Source organism: Eleutherodactylus coqui, chromosome 4 (assembly GCF_035609145.1).
Source record: "Eleutherodactylus coqui strain aEleCoq1 chromosome 4, aEleCoq1.hap1, whole genome shotgun sequence".
Lineage (NCBI taxonomy): Eukaryota > Metazoa > Chordata > Amphibia > Anura > Eleutherodactylidae > Eleutherodactylus > Eleutherodactylus coqui.
The window spans coordinates 108,327,666-108,347,833 of NC_089840.1; the positions used below are offsets into that span (position 1 = coordinate 108,327,666).

The following is a 20,168-nucleotide window of genomic DNA, read 5'->3' on the forward strand; positions in this document are numbered from 1 at the left end:
ACTAAGAAAACTAGGGATGCAATCCATTTTGCCATAGCAGCAAGCAACAAGCAAAACAAACCAACTGCCCTAGCCTAGACAGGACAGAAAAAAACCACAAGGTGAAAATGGCTAGAGGGCCTTATTTTAGCTTCAAGATGCTGTAGGTCACATGTGTCAAACACAAGGCCCGCGGGCCGAATCCGGCCCGCTGCCTCGTGTTATGTGGCCCGCGGCGTGCCAACGCCGCTCACCACTGAAGCGATTACCAGCTGGGGTGCCACAGCTCCCCGCTGGTAATCGTGCTATCATTGCTGTTCCCAGCTCACACTGACGTCAGTGTGCAGCCAGGATCCCCCTCTCCAAGTCCCCTGCTCTTCAGTTCCGCAGGAGAGGACTCGGGGAGGAAGCATGCCGAGTGCACACACTGTTGTCAGAGTGTAGCCGGGATCAGCGCGAGCAGAAGGAGAGTGGCGCTGACTGCAGGGAGCAAGTAAGTATAAGGGTTGGGGGAGGGTTAATGCTACTGCTGGGGGAGGGGTTAATATTACTACTGCTGCTGGGGGGGGATGGGGTAATATTACTGCTGCTGTGGGGGGGGGGGGGGTAATTAATATTACTGCTGCTGGGGGGTTAATTAATATTACTGCTGCTGAGGGGGGGCTAATTATTACTGCTGCTGGGGGGGGGTTAATTAATATTACTGCTGCTGGGGGGGTTAATTAATATTACTGCTGCTGGGGGGGGTTAATTAATATTACTGCTGCTGGGGGGGGGATAATTAATATCACTGCTGCTGGGAGGGGTTAATTAATATCACTGCTGCTGAGGAGGGGTTAATTAATATTGCTGCTGGGGGGGTTAATTAATATCACTGCTGCTGGGGGGAGGGTTAGTATTACTGCTTCTGGGGGGGAACATATTTGGTATTTCAGCCGCACTTAAGCAGCGCTGCTGATTAGACCCACCTGATTGGCTCTTCGGCACCACGTGACTACACTGCGTGCACGCGGATTGCCTTAAGCAGCCGTGCACTACACACTACAGTTAAGCAGCCGTGCACTACACACTACACTTAAGCAACTGTGCACAGACCCCCCTTTAGGGTTAGGGTTAGCACTAACCCTAACCCTAAAGGGGGGTCTGTGCACAGCTGCTTAAGTGTAGTGTGTAGTGCACGGCTGCTTAAGTCAATCCGCGTGCACGCAGTGTAGTCACGTGGTGCCGAAGAGCCAATCAGGTGGCTCTAATCAGCAGCGCTGCTTAAGTGCGGCTGAAATACCAAATATGCTGGGGGGGAGGGGGTTAATATTACTGCTGCTGGGGGGGGGTTAATATTACTGCTGCTGGGGGGGGGTCATATTACTGCTGCTGGGGGGGTATAATTACTGCTGGGGATGATGTTGCTGAGGGGTTATTACTAGTGAGGGGGTATATATTACTGTGGGGGTTACTATTACTACTGGAGCCACTGTGGGGTACCCTGTTACTACTGGGGCCACTGTGGGGCTCGTTATTACTAATGGGGCCACTGTGGGGCTCGCTATTACTAATGAGGCCACTAAGGGGGTGAATATGGTTACTGGGGCCACTATGAGAGTCACTGTGACTACTGTGACCACTATAGGGGTCACTATTAGGGCTCGTTCACATGGGTGTAATCGTATTTCCATCACACAAATACGCTGCGTATTTGCAAAATTGAAAATCGCTTATGCCTGTATATTTGGACACACAAAAAACGCAGATGGGCGCACTGAAATGGTGAGCAAATATGCAGTGAATACAGAGGTTTCCTGCGCATTCACCACGTATTTGCGCGGCCCATTCACTTCAATAGCCTATCAGGGATACAACAAAATAGGTCATGCTGTGTGACAATATACATCATGTGAATGAAGTCATTGAAATCAATGGCTTCTATTCACTGCATATTATGTACGCAAATACACTTGTGTGAACGAGCCCTTACTATACTGTCGTACAGTCGGCCCTTTAAAGGTCACCATAAGCCCGATGTGGCCCTCGGGGAAAATGAGTTTGACACCCTTGCTGTAGATAATTAGTGCTTAATTTGCTTCAATAAAAACGTAATCTGTTGTACTAGGACATGCGGCATGTGCCATATTTAGAAAGTAAGAGAACCTTAATATATTTGTAGCCCAGATAGATCTGTCAAAAACTTCTGGGGTTTGATTCCTAGCAGTAGACGTAAAAATAATGGAGATTGCGTTTCAAACTTCCCTTTGCTATCAAAAGGAAAATATCTATCAATTTTCATACAGAACATGGATAATAGCAGAATGACTGTTACCTGGGAGTAAAGTGAAACAACTTCATAGAAGCCTGCCGTGATGAGATTCATCCATTCCTTGGTCACATTGTCAAGTACATTCTTCTCCTGTCTGGGTAAGGGCGGTTTCACAACTGATGCGCGGTTCTGCTTTCCTGCTTCTTTCGGGGAGCAAGAATGGGGAATCCCTGTGGCCGAACAGCGCTGAACAAAACCCATTGACTATAATGGGGTCCGTTGAGTTTTTGCTCAGCTGCTCGGATTTTAGAAGGCAGAAAAGGCGCTGTATGCAGCGCTCTTTCTTCCGGGATTTAGAGCCAAATCTGCGATGTACCCACCATCCGAAGGTTCCAACGCAGATGTGAAATCTCCCTAACTTACTGCTGCCTCCAGTAGTATCTATATTTGTACATTATTAGAATGCATTTAACCATTTAAAAGATCCTACGCAAATTATAAATTTTTATAATCATGAAAAGTCACAAAATATCAACTCCACTTACATGTTACGTTATGCAACCTGTTTTGTTGTGTCTTTATTCATCTGGATTTGTGGCAATACTGTATTGACTGCGTGGCTCCGAGCCAAAAAAGGCTGTGATATTATATCTGGCATACACCAGATTGATTTATCAACAATCCGTGTCTTGCTTTTCAAGCAATCACATTCTTACATCTCTCACATAATCCTCATGTGATACTGAGGATTTCAGAGCCATTAAATGATCACTTTCAATACTAACAAACCAAATGCATGAAGCTGCAAGGGAGAAAAGGATCATTCTGAGACATGGAACAACGGAGGCACCTAACCATGAAACTAGGTAAGATGGCTAATGAGTCTATTCTGTGGTCAATTCTGGGATTCATTTTAGAAACAATATGTCTGCTAATGACCTTGATTGTAAACATGTATACTCGGGTCTCGTGTATCATATTTGCTTACTATTAATTACATAGCTTGAAAATTATATTTGAACGTTTCATAAGTCATTGTCTTTGTTTTGTTATATAACGTTAGTTATATGCATACCGTTTCAAATCCTTACATTACAATCACACAGTATATTCTCCCTTTTTGTTATAATATGGGGGGAAAAAAACAAAAAAGCTAAATCTAAGAATTAGTGTCAGCACCAGGAAAACTTGAGAATATGTCAGTGCTCCTTTGACTTGAGGGACTTGTGGAGATCTGGGTAAACATGCTATATAGTCAAGACACCACATACATCTAGAGCCAACCCACCATCTATTATGAAACAAAATCTCTTATATTGATGTTATTATTTATTAATAGCACTTTACAGTTTAAGCACGTAAATATAAATGTAAGCTTTAAACTGCTGCAGGTTGTGACACATAGTATTTAGGCTACCTGAGACCACCTACAGAGTTAGTTTCAAGCTGAAGTTTAGCAGATGTTTCAGTTCTGATACCATTATTCATCACGACTATCCAATAGACACAAGCTCTGTAATTTCTCTGATTGTTTCTTTACATTACAGACGAAAGTCCCTTTTTAAAATAATTTCTGAAAGGCCCTGATCTAATGGAAGAAGTAATGTTTGCCAACATCTTGAATGGTAAGTCCTTCATTAATATTCATATTGAAGTATATATCCACTTAACCCCTTAAGAACCAGGATTTTTTGGTCCTAAAGAACCAGATACTTATTAGGGATTTTACTAATGAGATGGTTTTACTGCTCTATTTTTTTTTTCTTCAGCTGCCAAAATTATTTTTACTGCATCTTTTTCCTCCGGGACATGTAGGGTTATTTTTACTGACCTTTTTTCCGTTTTCTAGTTTTATTAAGGGTAAAAAGCTAAAAAAAAAAAAAAAACTTTCAAAAATGTCTAGTTGTTTATTTTTAAAATTAGTATATTTACGCAAATAAAGCACAGGAGTGGGTTCATCGTTTTGTTTTGAACGTTTTGATATATCATTTGAATAGTCTTGGATTACAGGGTGCATATGGTTTTCGTTTGTATCAGCAGTGAGTCATTTTATTTTTTAGATATATATTTTTAATTTTATTCTGTAATTTTTTTAAACATATTTTTGCAGCTATATTTTTTTCAAATCTGTGTCCCCATAACATAATATGGGACTTCTGGAGGTAATTCACATTGTCTTTTTTTTACACGTTTCCACTGCAGTTGGGGCATCCATAGGAGTCTCAGTTTCCAGGGAAAACATACCCCTGTAGTGACAGGAGTCAGCAGCAGAGCTGATCTGGGTTGCTGGGACCCTGCAGCTCTGCCTTGGCAGGGGGCACCCAGCTGTCACACTTCCACTTTTTCTCTTTATTACATAATGCTCATTGAGCGAAATGTAGCCTGTAAAGGAGAAGGCAGAAGTGGTTAAAGAATGCTTCTGCCTTCTCCCCTGGGTCCTCGGCTATGACCAACAGCCAGAGCCTGACCTGTTCCTGCTAGATTGCAGTAACCGGAGTTTTAATCCTATGCCATATTTTTACTATCGACTGGGATTAAAGCCCAGGACCAAGCGCCATAAATTTAATTTGTTAAGGATAGTTGCACACGGAGTTGTGTCTAAGAGGAGTTGTGTGAATTCTTCCTATGAAGAATTCAAAACTATAAAGCCAAACCAATAAAATCATATACGATATTCAAAAACATATCAATGTTCAGTTACATAAGGGTTATGAAATGAGTAACTATTTCAATGGATGTCAAATAATATTCTGAATGGTTTTAACCCCCTTTGTGAGGAAGCCTGTTTGCATCTTAGTGATGGAGCCAAATTTTGGAAATCTGATATGTGTCACTTTAACATAGAATAACTCCGTAAAGGTTTTGCATATCCAAGTGATTCTAGTATTGTTTTTCGCCATATATTGTACATAATTTAGGTGGTGAAAATAGACCGATAGAATTTATGCATATTTATTAAAAGCACCAAAATTGCGAAAATTTAAAAAAATTTATTATTTTTTCACATTTTCAATTGCAACATCTCAAATATCTGCAAATATACAGTACAATTTTTTGATAAGATATATATTTCCATCTGTTTTTTTTGTACAGCACACATATGAATGAAGACTTGTACCCCAAAATGGATAGCCCTGTATGTCCTGTGTTCAGAAACATACCCATTGTGGCCCTATCTTATGTCTCTATGCACAACAGGGCCCTAACCGAAAGAAGTAGTCGGTGGCTTTCAGAACGGACATTTTGCTTGAAGGTGTTTTAGGCCTCATTGTACGCTTGTAGAGCCCTTGAGCTACCAAAACAATGGAGAACCCCCACAAATGACCCCACTTGAAAACTAGACCCCTTACCGAATTGTTGTAGGGGTCTACTGCGTATTTTGACCCGACAGTTTTTGAATGAATCTAAGCAAAATAGCAGGAAAGAATTATGATTTTCATTTTTTTAGCAATTGTGTCATTTTAAAAACGTTTTTTTTTGTACAGCACACACATGAATGATGACTTTCACCCCAAAATGGATTCCCCTGTTTGTTCTGTGTTCAGAAACATACCCATTGTGGCCCTATCTTATGTCCATATGCACAACGAGGCCCAATTCTAAAGGAGCATTAAACTTCAACTGTTTTTTTTAACTTTGACATGATTACCATTATCCATTGAACAATGGCGATCTCGTGCCCGGGGATCGCTCACTGCAGCCCTCGGTCACTGCTCCAAGCTCTTGGCTACTTTTAGGATTTAGTACTTACAGAACATGTGGATAGGCTTATAATGGAGGGAACACCCGTTGGATTTCAGGGCACAACTGAATTAATTCCTGGCCCCATTGCTCACTTGTGCAGAAAAAAAACGGACTCCCTAAAAATAATCCCTCCCCTCCTCGCCCTTTTTGGCGTTCCCTAAATCTTAGATAAAACTAATAATGAAAACTGGGTGGTATGTCCGAAGACAGGGGTAATTACGGGGGCCTGGTTGGGATGGGCACATGGGGCAAAAAAAATGGGTATCCCTCCTCCTCCCATGCTTTTTGGGGGTATTTCTTGATCTCAGCGGCAGGGATGGGGTGTAAAAAGTGTCACTCTGTGAGGCTTCCTAAGCTTGCTGAGGTGCGGAGGTCGCACACAGAAGACGCTCAACAAGCTGCTCCTGGAACTGCAAGAAGGCAAGCATTCTCGGGGGCTTCTTGTAAATTATGTATTACAGGTAGTGGTCCAAATAATACCGTATGTGGAATTTGCTTGTGGAGGCCCGCAGCAGATCCCAGCTGTGAGCCCGGCCATGGCACTGCGCACAGCTGCATAATGTACTGCGCATAACTGCGTGCTAACACAGGTGGTCATGTGCAGTACACCTTTTTTTTTAGTTTGTATTTCCCGCACAGTCGCTTAGCAATGACGCAGATACCCACAGCACGTACACAATGTAGTTGCGTATGGGGTAGGAGTATATCTGCGACCATGGAGCACAATGGGCTCTATGTTGCGGCTATCAGTGGTAAAATAGAACATGCTGCGTGCTGTTGTCTGCGAGTGAATTACGTAATTCCAACCCACTAAAGTGAGCAGAATTGTGTAATCCAGTACATTCGATTGATCCTCTTATTACTGCGGATCAGATGTATGTGGATTCCTTATTTCTTATCCAGTCGTGTGAGACTGGCCAAAGGTAGATCGCTACCTTTTTATCATGTGACCGGGGACCGCACAACAAGGCCCCTGGTCACTGATCCAGGCTCTCGGCTACCGTTGGTAGTCGGGAGCAAAGAAATTTTAAATTTCCTAGGCCCTCCCCGACTCCTGCGAACGTGTCTGGCATTTTGCGCATGCGCAGAATTCAGGTAAGGTCCGTGGCGGAGGATTGCGTCGGGGTTCAAATACGGAGGCCTCCATTTCCTTTCACCGATCGCATCGTCAACTTTTTTTACTTTTACGTGATCACCATTATCCATTGGATAACGGCGATCCCTGTGACATCTCCATGCTCTCGACAACTTTGGTAGCCAAGAGCAGGAGCACTTTAAATTTCCTAGGCAATTCTTGACTTTTGTGCATGCGTCCACCCTTTTGCTGATGGGCACTTGCGCAGAAGCCAGGGTAAGGTCCACGGATAAAGATCCCATTGTGGGAGAAATCCGGGGACTTTAGTTATGTAATTTTATCTCCCCTTACAGATAACTTTTTAAACTTTTAAGTTTAACTTTTTTAAAATTTTACATAATCACTGTTAACCAATGGATAACAGTGATCATGTGAACGGGAACCGCATACAGCGGTCCCTGTCACATCTCCCTGCACTCGGCTATCTTTGACAGCCGGGTGCAGGGAGATTTTGAATTTGCCTTTGATTTGGCCTTCTGCAGGGGGTGGGGGTGAGGGGGATTTTCAGCTGCCCCCATGGATTGGATCCATGGGTGCAGCTGAAACGTTATCTATTTTAAACTGTACTTTTCCGTGATCACCGGTATCCATTGGAGAGTTATCACCGGGAGCCACTTTATGCGATTCCCGGTCACATGATCATTGTTATCCAATGCATAACGATGCTTATGTTAAGTAAAAAAAAAGGGTAAAAAAAAAAGAAAAGAAAAAGTTGTTTCATCTCCCCTCTTGGATCATATCCATGATGGGAGATGAAATTATGTACCTAAGGTGCGCGGATTTATCCGCGGACCTTACCACGGCTTCTGCACCCGTCGCCAAAAAGGCAGATGCATGTGCAAAAGCCGCAGATTGACGGGGCAATTTCAAGTCTCTCTAGCCAAGAGCCTGGAGATCTCATGGGGGGCTGTGGTACACAGTTCTTGGTCACATGATCGCCGTTATCCAATAGATAACGGCAATCATGTAAAAGTAAAAAAAGTTAAAGTTTTACCTCCCATCACAGATCCGAACCGTGAGCGGAGATGAAAGTACTTTACTAAGGCTTCTGGCGATGTCCTCTGACAAGATCCTTATCCGCGGACTCTTCACCAGCTTTGGCGCATGCGCCCATCGCCAAAATGGCAGACGCAAGCGCAGAGGCTGTGGAGGACCAGGGAAATTAAAAATCTCCTTTCTCCTGGCTACTAAGGGTAGCCAAGAGCCTGGAGCAGTGACCTAGGGCCGCGGTGAGCGATCCCCGGTCACGTGATCACCATTGTCCAATAGATAAGGGCAATCACGTAAAAGTTAAAAAACAGTTGAAGTTTAACGCTCCTTTCGATTTGGGCTTTGTTGTGCATATGAGCATAAGATAGGGTCACAATGGGTATGTTTCTGAACACAGAACATACAGGGGAATTCATTTTGGTGTGAAAGTTCTCATTCATTAGTGTGCTGTACAAAAAAAGGTGTTTTTAAAATGACACAATTGTCAAAAAACAAAAATCATAATTTTTTCCTTCTGTTTTGTTTATATTCATTCAAATACTGTGGGGTCAAAATACGCAGTGAACCCCTAGAAGAATTCGTTAAGGGGTCTAGTTTTCAAAATGGGGTCATTTGTGGGGGGTTGTTTTGGTTGCTCAAGGGCTCTACAAGTGTGCTATGTGGCCTAAATCACCTTCAAGCAAAATGTCTGTTCTGAAAGCTATGAGCTGCTCCTTTCGGTTTTGGCCCCGTTGTGCATACAGATATAAGATTAGGGGCACAAAGGATATGTTTCTGACACAGGATAAACATAGGTATCCATTGTGGGGTGCAAATCTGCATTTTCATGTGCACTGTAGAAAAAAATCCTGTCTTTCAAATGACATATTTGCAAAAATATGAAATATTTTTTCTCCTCTAAATTGCATTAATTCCTGAAAAGAAACTGTGGGGTCAAAATACTCATGACCCCCTCAGTTAATACATTCAAAAGTGTATTTTTAAAAATAGGGTCATTTGTTGGGGTATGTATCACTCTGACACCTATGAGCCTTTGCAATGTTGGCTTGGTGTAGGAAAACAAAATGTTCCTCAAAATGTTAATAACCAATGTTAAATCTGTACGTTTCCTTAAAGGTTAAAAAACTAAAGCTTTGCAATGTGCATCCAGAATAAAGTAAACAGATGGAAATATATATCGCATCAAAAATTTGTACAGTATGTTTGCACATATTTGACATATTGCAGTGGAAAATGTGAAAAAAAATTACAATTTTTTCCAAAATTTCCCAATTTTGGCGCTTTTAATAAATATACACAAATTCTATTGATCTATTTTTACCGCCTAAATGAAGTACAATATGTGGCAAAAAAACTATGTTAGAATCACTTGGATATGCAAAACTTTTACGGAGTTATTCTATGTTAAAGTGACACACGTCCAAAATTTGGCTTTGTCACTAAGACACAAACAGGCCTCGTCACTAAGGGCTTCATCTAGGTAATAACTTAGGGCTTTGAACTATTTTTCAGGCTAAAACATCTATACATAAAGAATATATTATTTTATAATAGGGGTCAGTATTGCTATATGTAAACAAGACCCATTCTTTGGTTTTCTTTTTTTTGTAATATGTAGAAAGCAAGCAAATTTCTCCCATTTTTGAATACTTTACCAACAATCACTAATGAAAGAATAGAAAATATATCCCATATGCTTACCTACGTTTGCAATAAATATTTCAACATATAGTTGGGATAGTGTCCCAGTCTCTTGGATCAGCAGGCCATGGGATCCCATCATATTGTTAGTAATGAACTGGCTGCTGGTACTTGCCTTCTTCCAAACAGTGATAGAGGCAAAAACCATTGATGCAGTAGGATAGTAAACAGAGACCATATCCACCAAGAAATTATTGTGTTATCCATCAGCCCTGTAGTTTCCTTTTTGTGGTAGACAACGACTGATAATGGGAAAGCTTAGGGTGCTTTTAGACGGAATAATTATCGTAAAAAACGTGAGCCAACGACTGAACATCGAACAAGAAACGTGCATTTCTTGCTCGTTGTTTATTTTGTGCAGCATAAAAATCATTGTTGGCTCGTTCATTCCTGGTTAAGTTTAAACACTAATCGTTCAACGTTTTACTCAACGATACTGAATGATTCTCGTTGAACAAGTCAACGTTGAATCTGTCTAAACAGGTTGTACGAGCCCGAAAAAGCTGGTGATGGTGTCAGAAGCTTGTTCCTTTGTGCAAACAGCAATCATGCCATCTTATAGTGCCCTTAGTTTTCCTATCTGAAGTCAAAGACAAATGTCCCACTTTTGATTTCATAGCAGAGGTCCAGAGTGGCTATATAGTTGCCATCCCTATATTGAATACCCTTATGACTCTGCAAGCATGCAAGTGGCCATGCTAGATAGAGTACTGGAGCTATGCACTTCTCTAAACTACTCATCCTCCTCTCTGTAACAGACATGAAGTCAGTGTATTCCTTTTTCTCCATCGTGAACTCTTGCAAAGATATAATATACTCTTCCTCCTTTTCTTGGACAAGGAGCAGACAAACCTCTTCTTTTAGTTCTTTTTACACAGATAACCGTGATAGGTTGCCCAACAGTAATTTGCATACAAGAAGTATCACTGAGTCGCACAAGTTACTCATGATCCATATTTTTGCAAAATAACATGCATTTACGAGTATATTGTGAAGTTATACTGTTTGATGCCATCAATTCTTCTTTATTATGATGTATTTGAAATTTTCTGAATTCCTATACTTACCTCTTAGGTGGCCTACCCACCAGTCATGAAATGCAATTGGTGTGGGATCAATGGTGGGAGAGGGGTTGTTAGGAGGCTACATCCTCCAAGAGAGTGTGAGGGTAAGCACAGTACTGCTTACCCTGCCTGCCTTGACACAGTCATAATGGCTACTTAGAGCTGCCACTAGGGGGAACTCACTGCATACAGATTTAAATAGCTCCCATTGAGTTAAGTGCTGTATTGCATGAATCCAAATGCAGTTAGCTCTCCCTAGTGGCAGTTACTCGCATTCAGAATTCTCTCATTCATCTATAAAGATATAATATGAAATCCACAGAGTGGCCTTTAAAGGGATTGTCCGAACTAAATGATCTTTATAAAAATGGGTCCCCTATATGGCAAACACAATAAAGCACCCTTGATAACTTCTCCTGGCTCCCTGCATATCTTACTCTCCTTGCTGACATAGTGTTTACAGTCAGTTAGCCTATGCCATCCCCTGAACAGGCTGCTGCAGCCAATGACAGAGCTCAGCAAAGCTTTCTGTGATCTGTCATTGGCTGCAGCAGTAGGTTTACGGGACATCATGTCTTGCTGGGATCGGGGGAGGTAAGTGAGCGCTTTATTATGTTTGCCATACAGGGAAGCCATTTTTATAAAGAACATTGATCTTTAAGTTTAATAAAGGCATAAAACACTTGGCACAGTTCTCAGTGGGTCCATGTCTGAGTTTTATTATGATTAGAGATGAGCGAACGTACTCGTCCGAGCTTGATGCTCGGGCGAATATTAGCGTGTTCGGGATGCTCGTTACTCATAACGAGCACCACGCGGTGTTCGGGTTACTTTCACTTTCATCTCTGAGACGTTAGCGCGCTTTTCTGGCCAATTGAAAGACAGGGAAGGCATTGCAACTTCCTCCTGTGTTGTTCCAGCCCTATACCACCCCCCTGCTGTGAGTGGCTGGGGAGATCAGATGTCACCCGAGTATAAAAATTTGCCCCTCCCGCGGCTCGCCTCAGATGCCTTGTGAGTTAGCTGAGGGAAAGTCCAGTTGTATTGGAGTTGCTGTAGGGAGAGTGTTTGTAGTGAGTGTAGGCTTCAAGAACCCCAACGGTCCTTCTTAGGGCCACATCTACCTGTGTGCAGGCTGCTGTTAGCAGTGGATATATATTTTTTCTTCTCAAAATCGGCTGTGCAGAGCATTGCACCCTGCATTAGGGACAGAAGTGGTGGTTAGGCAGGGAGAGTGTTAGGAGTGAGTGTAGGCTTCAAGAACCCCAACGGTCCTTTCTAGGGCCACATTTAACCGTGTGGAGTACTGTGCAGGCTGCTGTAAGCTGTGTTGCATATTTTTTTTTCTTCTCAAAATCGGCTGTGCAGAGCATTGCACCCTGCATTGATACTACAGGGACAGAATTGTGTAGGCAGGGCCACAACACAGTTATTATTCATTGAATAGACGCAGTGGGCCTTTCCTTTTTAAAAAAAAGGGAAAAAAGTATATTTGGCCTGCCTCTGACACTCCTAAGGGCTCTGGGTACGTGTGTGCTGCGTGGAGAACGTAAAAAAAATCAGACGCAACCAGCTACGTTTTACAGCAGGCTTGCGCCACTTTCTTTCCTGCCTGTGAAATTCCTTGCTCTGCCATAGTTAATAACTCTGCAACACTAAAGTTCTGTGACACATTTGCAGGGGCACAACACAGTTATTATTCATTGAATAGACGCAGTGAGCCTTTCCTTTTAAAAAAAAGTGAAAAAAGTATATTTGGCCTGCCTCTGACACTCCTCAGGGCTCTGGGTACGTGTGTGCTGCGCGGAGAACGTAAAAAAATCAGACGCAGCCAGCTACGTTTTACAGCAGGCTTGCGCCACTTTCTTTCCTGCCTGTGAAATTCCTTGCTCTGCTCTAGTTAATAACTCTGCAACACTAAAGTTCTGTGACACATTTGCAGGGGCACAACACAGTTATTAAACTTATTATTCATTGAATAGACGCAGTGGGCCTTTCCTTTTAAAAAAAAGGGAAAAAAGTATATTTGGCCTGCAGGCTTGCGCCAATTTCTTTCCTGCCTGGGAAATACCTGCTCTGCCATAGTTAATAACTCTGCAACACTGCAGTTCTGTGACACATTTGCAGGGGCACAACACAGTTATTATTCATTGAATAGACGCAGTGGGCCTTTCCTTTTAAAAAAAAGGGAAAAAAGTATATTTGGCCTGCAGGCTTGCGCCAATTTCTTTCCTGCCTGGGAAATCAAATCACTGGTAATACAGCATGCTGAGGGGTAGGGGTAGGCCTAGAGGACGTGGACGCGGCCGAGGACGCGGAGGCCCAAGTCAGGGTGTGGGCACAGGCCGAGCTCCTGATCCAGGTGTATCGCAGCCGACTGCTGCGCGATTAGGAGAGAGGCACGTTTCTGGCGTCCCGACATTCATCGCACAATTCATGGGTCCACGCGGGAGACCTTTATTAGAAAATAAGCAGTGTGAGCAGGTCCTGTCGTGGATGGCAGAAAGTGCTTCGAGCAACCTATCGTCCACCCACAGTTCTGCGCCGTCCACTGCTGCAAATCCGAATCCTCTGTCTGCTGCTCCTCCTTCCTCCCAGCCTCCTCACTCCACTCCAATGACACATGCTTAGCAGCGGGAAGACTCCCAGGAACTGTTCTCGGGCCCCTGCTCAGATTGGGCAGTAGTGGTTCCTCTCCCACCAGAGGAGTTTATCGTCACTGATGCACAACCATTGCAAAGTTCCCGGGGTCGGGGGGATGAGGCTGGGGACTTCCGCCAACTGTCTCAAGACCTTTCTGTGGGTGAGGAGGACGATGAGACACAGTTGTCTTGCAGTCAGGTAGTAGTGAGGGAAGTCCGAGGGAGGAGCGCACAGAGGATTCGGAGGAAGAGCAGCAGGACGATGAGGTGACTGACCCCACCTGGTTTGCAACGCCTACTCAGGAAAGGTCTTCAGAGGGGGAGGCAAGGGCAGCAGCGGGGCAGGTTGCAAGAGGCAGTGCGGTGGCCAGGGGTAGAGGCAGGGCCAGACCGAATAATCCACCAACTGTTTCCCAAAGCGCACCCTCGCGCCATGCCACCCTGCAGAGGCCAAGGTGCTCTAAGGTCTGGCAGTTTTTCACAGAGACGCCTGACGACCGACGAACAGTGGTGTGCAACCTTTGTCGCGCCAAGATCAGCCGGGGAGCCACCACCAACAGCCTCACCACCACCAGCATGCGCAGACATATGATGGCCAAGCACCCCACAAGGTGGGACGAAGGCCGTTCACCGCCTCCGGTTTGCACCGCTGCCTCTCCCCCTGTGCCCCAACCTGCCACTGAGATACAACCCCCCTCTCAGGACACAGGCACTACCGTCTCATGGCCTGCACCCACACCCTCACCTCCGCTGTCCTCGGCCCCATCCACCAGTGTCTGTCAGCGCACCGTCCAGCCGTCGCTAGCGCAACTGTTGGAGCGCAAGCGCAAGTACGCCGCCACGCACCCGCACGCTTAAGCGTTAACCGTCCACATAGCCAAATTTATCAGCCTTGAGATGCTGCCGTATAGGGTTGTGGAAACGGAGTCCTTCAAAAGTATGATGGAGGCGGCGGCCCCGCGCTACTCAGTTCCCAGTCGCCACTACTTTTCCCGATGTGCCGTCCCAGCCCTGCACGACCACGTCTCCTGCAACATTGTACGCGCCCTCACCAACGCGGTTACTGCCAAGGTCCACTTAACAACGGACACGTGGACAAGCACAGGCGGCCAGGGCCACTACATCTCCCTGACGGCACATTAGGTGAATTTAGTGGAGGCTGGGACAGAGTCAGAGCCTGGGACCGCTCACGTCCTACCCACCCCCAGAATTGCGGGCCCCAGCTCGGTGCTGGTATCTGCGGCGGTGTATGCTTCCTCCACTAAAGCACCCTCCTCCTCCTCCTCCTCCGCAACCTCTGTCTCGCAATCAAGATGTGTCAGCAGCAGCAGCACGTCGCCAGCAGTCGGTGTCGTGCGGCGTGGCAGCACAGCGGTGGGCAAGCGTCAGCAGGCCGTGCTGAAACTACTCAGCTTAGGAGATAAGAGGCACACGGCCCACGAACTGCTGCAGGGTCTGACAGAGCAGACCGACCGCTGGCTTGCGCCGCTGAGCCTCCAACCGGGCAAGGTCGTGTGTGACAACGGCCGTAACCTGGTGGCGGCTCTGCAGCTCGGCAGCCTCACGCACGTGCCATGCCTGGCCCACGTCTTTAATTTGGTGGTTCAGCGCTTTCTGAAAAGCTACCCACGCTTGTCAGACCTGCTCGTAAAGGTGCGCCGGCTCTGCGCACATTTCCGCAAGTCCCACACGGACGCTGCCACCCTGCGCACCCTGCAACATCGCTTTAATCTGCCAGTGCACCGACTGCTGTGCGACGTGCCCACACGGTGGAACTCTATGCTCCACATGTTGGCCAGGCTCTATGAGCAGCGTAGAGCTATAGTGGAATACCAACTCCAACATGGGCGGCGCAGTGGGAGTCAGCCTCCTCAATTATTTTCTGAAGAGTGGGCCTGGTTGGCAGACATATGCCAGGTCCTTGGAAACTTTGAGCAGTCTACCCAGGTGGTGAGCGGCGATGCTGCAATCATTAGCGTCACCATTCCTCTGCTATGCATCTTGAGAAGTTCCCTGCAAAGCATAAAGGCAGATGCTTTGCGCTCGGAAACGGAGGCGGGGGAAGACAGTATGTCGCTGGATAGTCAGAGCACCCTCCTGTCTATATCTCAGCGCATTCAGGAGGAGGAGGAGGAGCATGAGGAGGAGGGGGAAGAGACAGCTAGGCCCACTGCTGACGGTGCCCCTGCTGCTTGCCTGTCATCCTTTCAGCGTGTATGGCCTGAGGAGGAGGAGGAGGATCCTGAAAGTGATCTTCCTAGTGAAGACAGCCATGTGTTGCGTACAGGTACCCTGGCACACATGGCTGACTTCATGTTAGGATGCCTTTCTCGTGACCCTCGCGTTACACGCATTCTGGCCACTACGGATTACTGGGTGTACACACTGCTCGACCCACGCTATAAGGAGAACCTTCCCACTCTCATTCCCCAAGAGGAAAGGGGTTCGAGAGTGTTGCTATACCACAGGACCCTGGCGGACAAGCTGATGGTAAAATTCCCATCCGACAGCGCTAGTGGCAGAAGGCGCAGTTCCGAGGGCCAGGTAGCAGGGGAGGTGCGGAGATCGAGCAGCATGTACAGCCCAGGCAGTGCAACAGTCTTTAAGGGCCTGGACAGCTTTATGGCTCCCCACCAAGACTGTGTCACCGCTCCCCAGTCAAGGCTGAGTCGGCGGGAGCACTGTAAAAGGATGGTGAGGGAGTATGTAGCCGATCGCACGACCGTCCTCCGTGACGCCTCTGCCACCTACAACTACTGGGTGTCGAAGCTGGACACGTGGCCTGAACTAGCGCTGTATGCCCTGGAGGTGCTTGCTTGTCCTGCGGCTAGCGTCTTGTCGGAGAGGGTGTTTAGTGCGGCTGGGGGAATCATCACAGATAAGCGTACCTGCCTGTCAACCGACAGTGCCGACAGGCTAACACTCATCAAGATGAACAAAGCCTGGATTTCCCCAGACTTCTCTTCTCCACCAGCGGACAGCAGCGATACCTAAGCAATACGTAGGCTGCACCCGCGGATGGAAGCATCGTTCTCTCTCACCATCCAAAATGGGGACATTTCTGCTTCATCAATCTGTGTATAATATTCCTCCTCCTCCTCCTGCTCCTCCTCCTGAAACCTCACGTAATCACGCTGAACGGGCAATTTTTCTTAGGGCCACAAGGCTCACTCATATAATTTTTCTAAAATTTTTTTATACGCTTCAATGCTCTTAAAAGCGTTGGAACTTTAACTTGAAACAATTTTTCGTTAAACTGGGCTGCGCCAGGCCTAGTTACCACTTAAGCCACATTAACCAAAGCGATTAATGGGTTTCACCTGCCATCTTGGTTGGGCATGGCCAATTTTTACTGAGGTACATTAGTACTGTTGGTACACCAATTTTTTGGGCCCTCACCTACAGTGTAATCATAGCAATTTCTATGTTCTTCGCCTGCACTCATGGTACAGAAAGGTGTGTGGGGTTGGCCTACACTTTAGCTACATAAATGTAACTTGGGCCTTGGCTATACTGCAGCTACTGAAATGGAACTAAGACTGCGCTCCCATTATACTGCTGCTTCGGAATTGTTCCTGGGGCCTGTGTAGGCTGCTACTATTACTTAAATGGAACTAAGACTATGCTCCTCCTATACTGCTGCTTCGCAATTGTTACTGGGGCCTGTCTTGAGTGCTACTATTACTGAAATGGAACGAAGACTGCGCTCCCACTGTACTGCTGCTTCGGAATTGTTACTGGTGCCTGTCTTGAGTGCTACTATTACTGAAATGGAACGAAGACTGCGCTCCCACTATACTGCTGCTTCGGAATTGTTACTGGGGCCTGTCTTGAGTGCTACTATTACTGAAATGGAACGAATACTGTGCTCCCCCTATAATGCTGCTAGTGATATGTTAGTGGGGCCTGTCCTAATGCTACGGCTGAAATGTTACGAATTATGGGCTCTGCCTATACCGCTGCTAATGGTATGTCTCTGGGGTGTGGAAACAGAGGCTTCCCAAAGACATGATGGCGGCGAGGCCATTTCCCACCAACGCGGTTACTGTTAAGGTGCATATAACCACGGACACGTGGAGAGGACACATAGTGCCTCAAAAACATCCCCCGCCACGGCCCACTTAATCCTGGCCACATTCCGAAAACCAACAAAATAAAACCGCGCTACTAGGTCCGCAGTCACCACCACATTACCACCAACGCGGTTACTGTTAAGGTGCATATAACCACGGACATGTGGAGAGGACACATAGTGCCTCAAAAACATCCCCCTCCTCCTCCAACAATGAAAACATTCTTGGCAAATGCCTTTGCATTGGTTCGTCTGGTGGCAGTCCAAGAATTTCACCTTTACCGACACAACAAGAGAGCCCCCCCACCATCCCCCCGCCACGGCCCACTTAATCCTGGCCACATTCCAAAAACCAACAAAATAAAACCGCGCTACTAGGTCCGCAGTCACCACCACATTACCACCAACGCGGTTACTGTTAAGGTACATATTACCAGTCTGACTGGGGCATGCAGACACCTTGACAGAATGAATAGTGTGTGGCACATAGGTTCCCCATTGCTATGCCCACGTGTGCAGCTCCTGATGGCGGTGGCACAGGATTATATTTCTCATTGCTTCTGTACAGCATTGTGGGCTATCGCCCCACCACTTTTAAAGAGGGTCGCTGCCTAGCCGTGCCAACCCTCTGCAGTGTGTGCCTGCAGTTCCTCCTCATGGCAGACGCACTTATAAATAGACATGAGGGTGGTGTGGCATGAGGGCAGCTGAAGGCTGCGCAGGGACAGTTTGGTGTGCGCTGTGGACACTGAGTCGTGCAGGGGGGAGGGGGGTTGGGCAGCATGTAACCCAGGAGAAGTGGCAGCAGAGTGTCATGCAGGCAGTGATTGTGCTTTGTTGTAGGTAGTGTGGTGTTTAGCTAAGGTATGCCATGCTAATGAGGGCTTTTCAGAAGTAAAAGTTGTTGGGAGGGGGGGGCCCCACTCTTGCCGGTATTGTGGCTTAATAGTGGGACCTGTGAACTTGAGATGCAGCCCAACATGTAGCCCCTCGCCTGCCCTATCCGTTGCTGTGTCGTTCCCATCACTTTCTTGAATTGCCCAGATTTTCACACATGGAAACCTTAGCGAGCATCAGCGAAATACAAAAATGCTCGGGTCGCCCATTGACTTCAATGGGGTTCGTTATTCGAAACGAACCCTCGAGCATTGCGAAAATTTCGTCCCGAGTAACGAGCACCCGAGCATTTTGGTGCTCGCTCATCTCTAATTATGATATCCTATATTTTTTTTATGTGTACCCCTAATAAAAATATTTCCCAGAACTTTGTCACTCTGTATTGCCTACTGCTCATAAGGCATTTATTGCTGTTACATTTTTATAGAGAATCAGAATGTTTCTTCAGTTGATGAAAGCATCAGAAACAAAAGATTCTAAATGAGAATTTCCAGCTGCAGCGAATACATAAGTTCTGACCATGAACTATTCATAAAGCCCAACTCTTGAATTTTCAGTGCAGATGCTTTCAGAAAAGCCTTTACTGTCGTGTTATAAAATATATAGTTTTTATTTTTTTTCTAATCAGTTTGTTCCCTTTATATTTCTTCATACGCTTTTGTATTTCAGTACATGCACATTGTAAATGACCCCATTTGCTTCAGCTGTTTCCATGGAAATGACAGTTATAGACATTGCTGTCTTTCATATCAACTTTCATGGAAATCAAAGTTTTAAACTTTATACGATGGACTTCACCTGGAGACATCTACTCAGTTTATTAGGAAATGGTGCATTTTTAGGAATCTGCAAATAATGTTGTTGGGTATGGAGACTAACATTTAACTATAAAAAACATTCAAACTAAATAATGACACGTTTCACAATTCCGTGATAAAAATAACACATCTGGAACTCATTAGGCTAAATAGCAATTTAAATTGTGTCTCGTCCACAAAAAACATGACATGCAAGGGTAAAAAGTACTGTAAAATATGATAGTATGCGTGCAAAGAAGCCTCTTTTGTTCCGCAAAAGCGCAGCGCTCAGGTGCATGCAAAAACACATAAGACTGTGTGAAGCCGCCGTCAGTGCTTTAACAGACAAGCATGTAATGTAATACGCTCCCTCCTATGCAATTAGCATTAACACACCCACTATGATTTAAAAGGCTAAATTGCCTATCAAGTTGCCAGGGATCATTGTTTTACGCACCTCCTATAAACCTCAATGGGGTTTCTTGGTATGCAAACATGCACAAGATAGGGCGGGATCTATTTTTTTGCGCCCGCAAAAAAAATGGGCGCAATCAAAAAGATGTGAGAATGAACCCAAGGAACCGTATAATTACAGTGTATCACGCTTGTCTGTTTTAAGCTGGGTTTGCACGGGACAAATGTCGGGCAAACGATGCTCAACACTCGTCCCTGTGTGTCCTTGCTCCTGTGTTCCTGCACGAGAGCTAGAAGTGCTAGCTCACTCACAGAGCAGCCAGCAGGGGGGTTGGGAGGCTGCAGGAGATTTCTCTCCTCTCGCTCCCCCACCCCTCTCCATTGACCTAACATAGAGGATGTTCAGTACTGAACCCGTACGGGAGCTAATATCACTGGCTCATAGCAGGGAGGCTGCAGGAGACTTCACTTCTCGCCTTCCC

At 45.6% G+C, this 20,168-nt stretch overlaps 1 protein-coding gene across 1 annotated transcript in view; it reads left to right on the forward strand.

The window, feature by feature from the left end:
* Positions 1-3,732: 3,732 nt before the first annotated feature.
* Positions 3,733-20,168, forward strand: part of NYX (nyctalopin) — a 34,571-nt gene continuing 18,135 nt past the window's right edge. Inside the window, exon 1 of the mRNA XM_066601572.1 lies at positions 3,733-3,855. Within this exon, the coding sequence (XP_066457669.1) occupies positions 3,822-3,855 (34 nt within the window). The 5' untranslated portion in view covers positions 3,733-3,821. The remainder of the gene's footprint in view (positions 3,856-20,168) is intronic.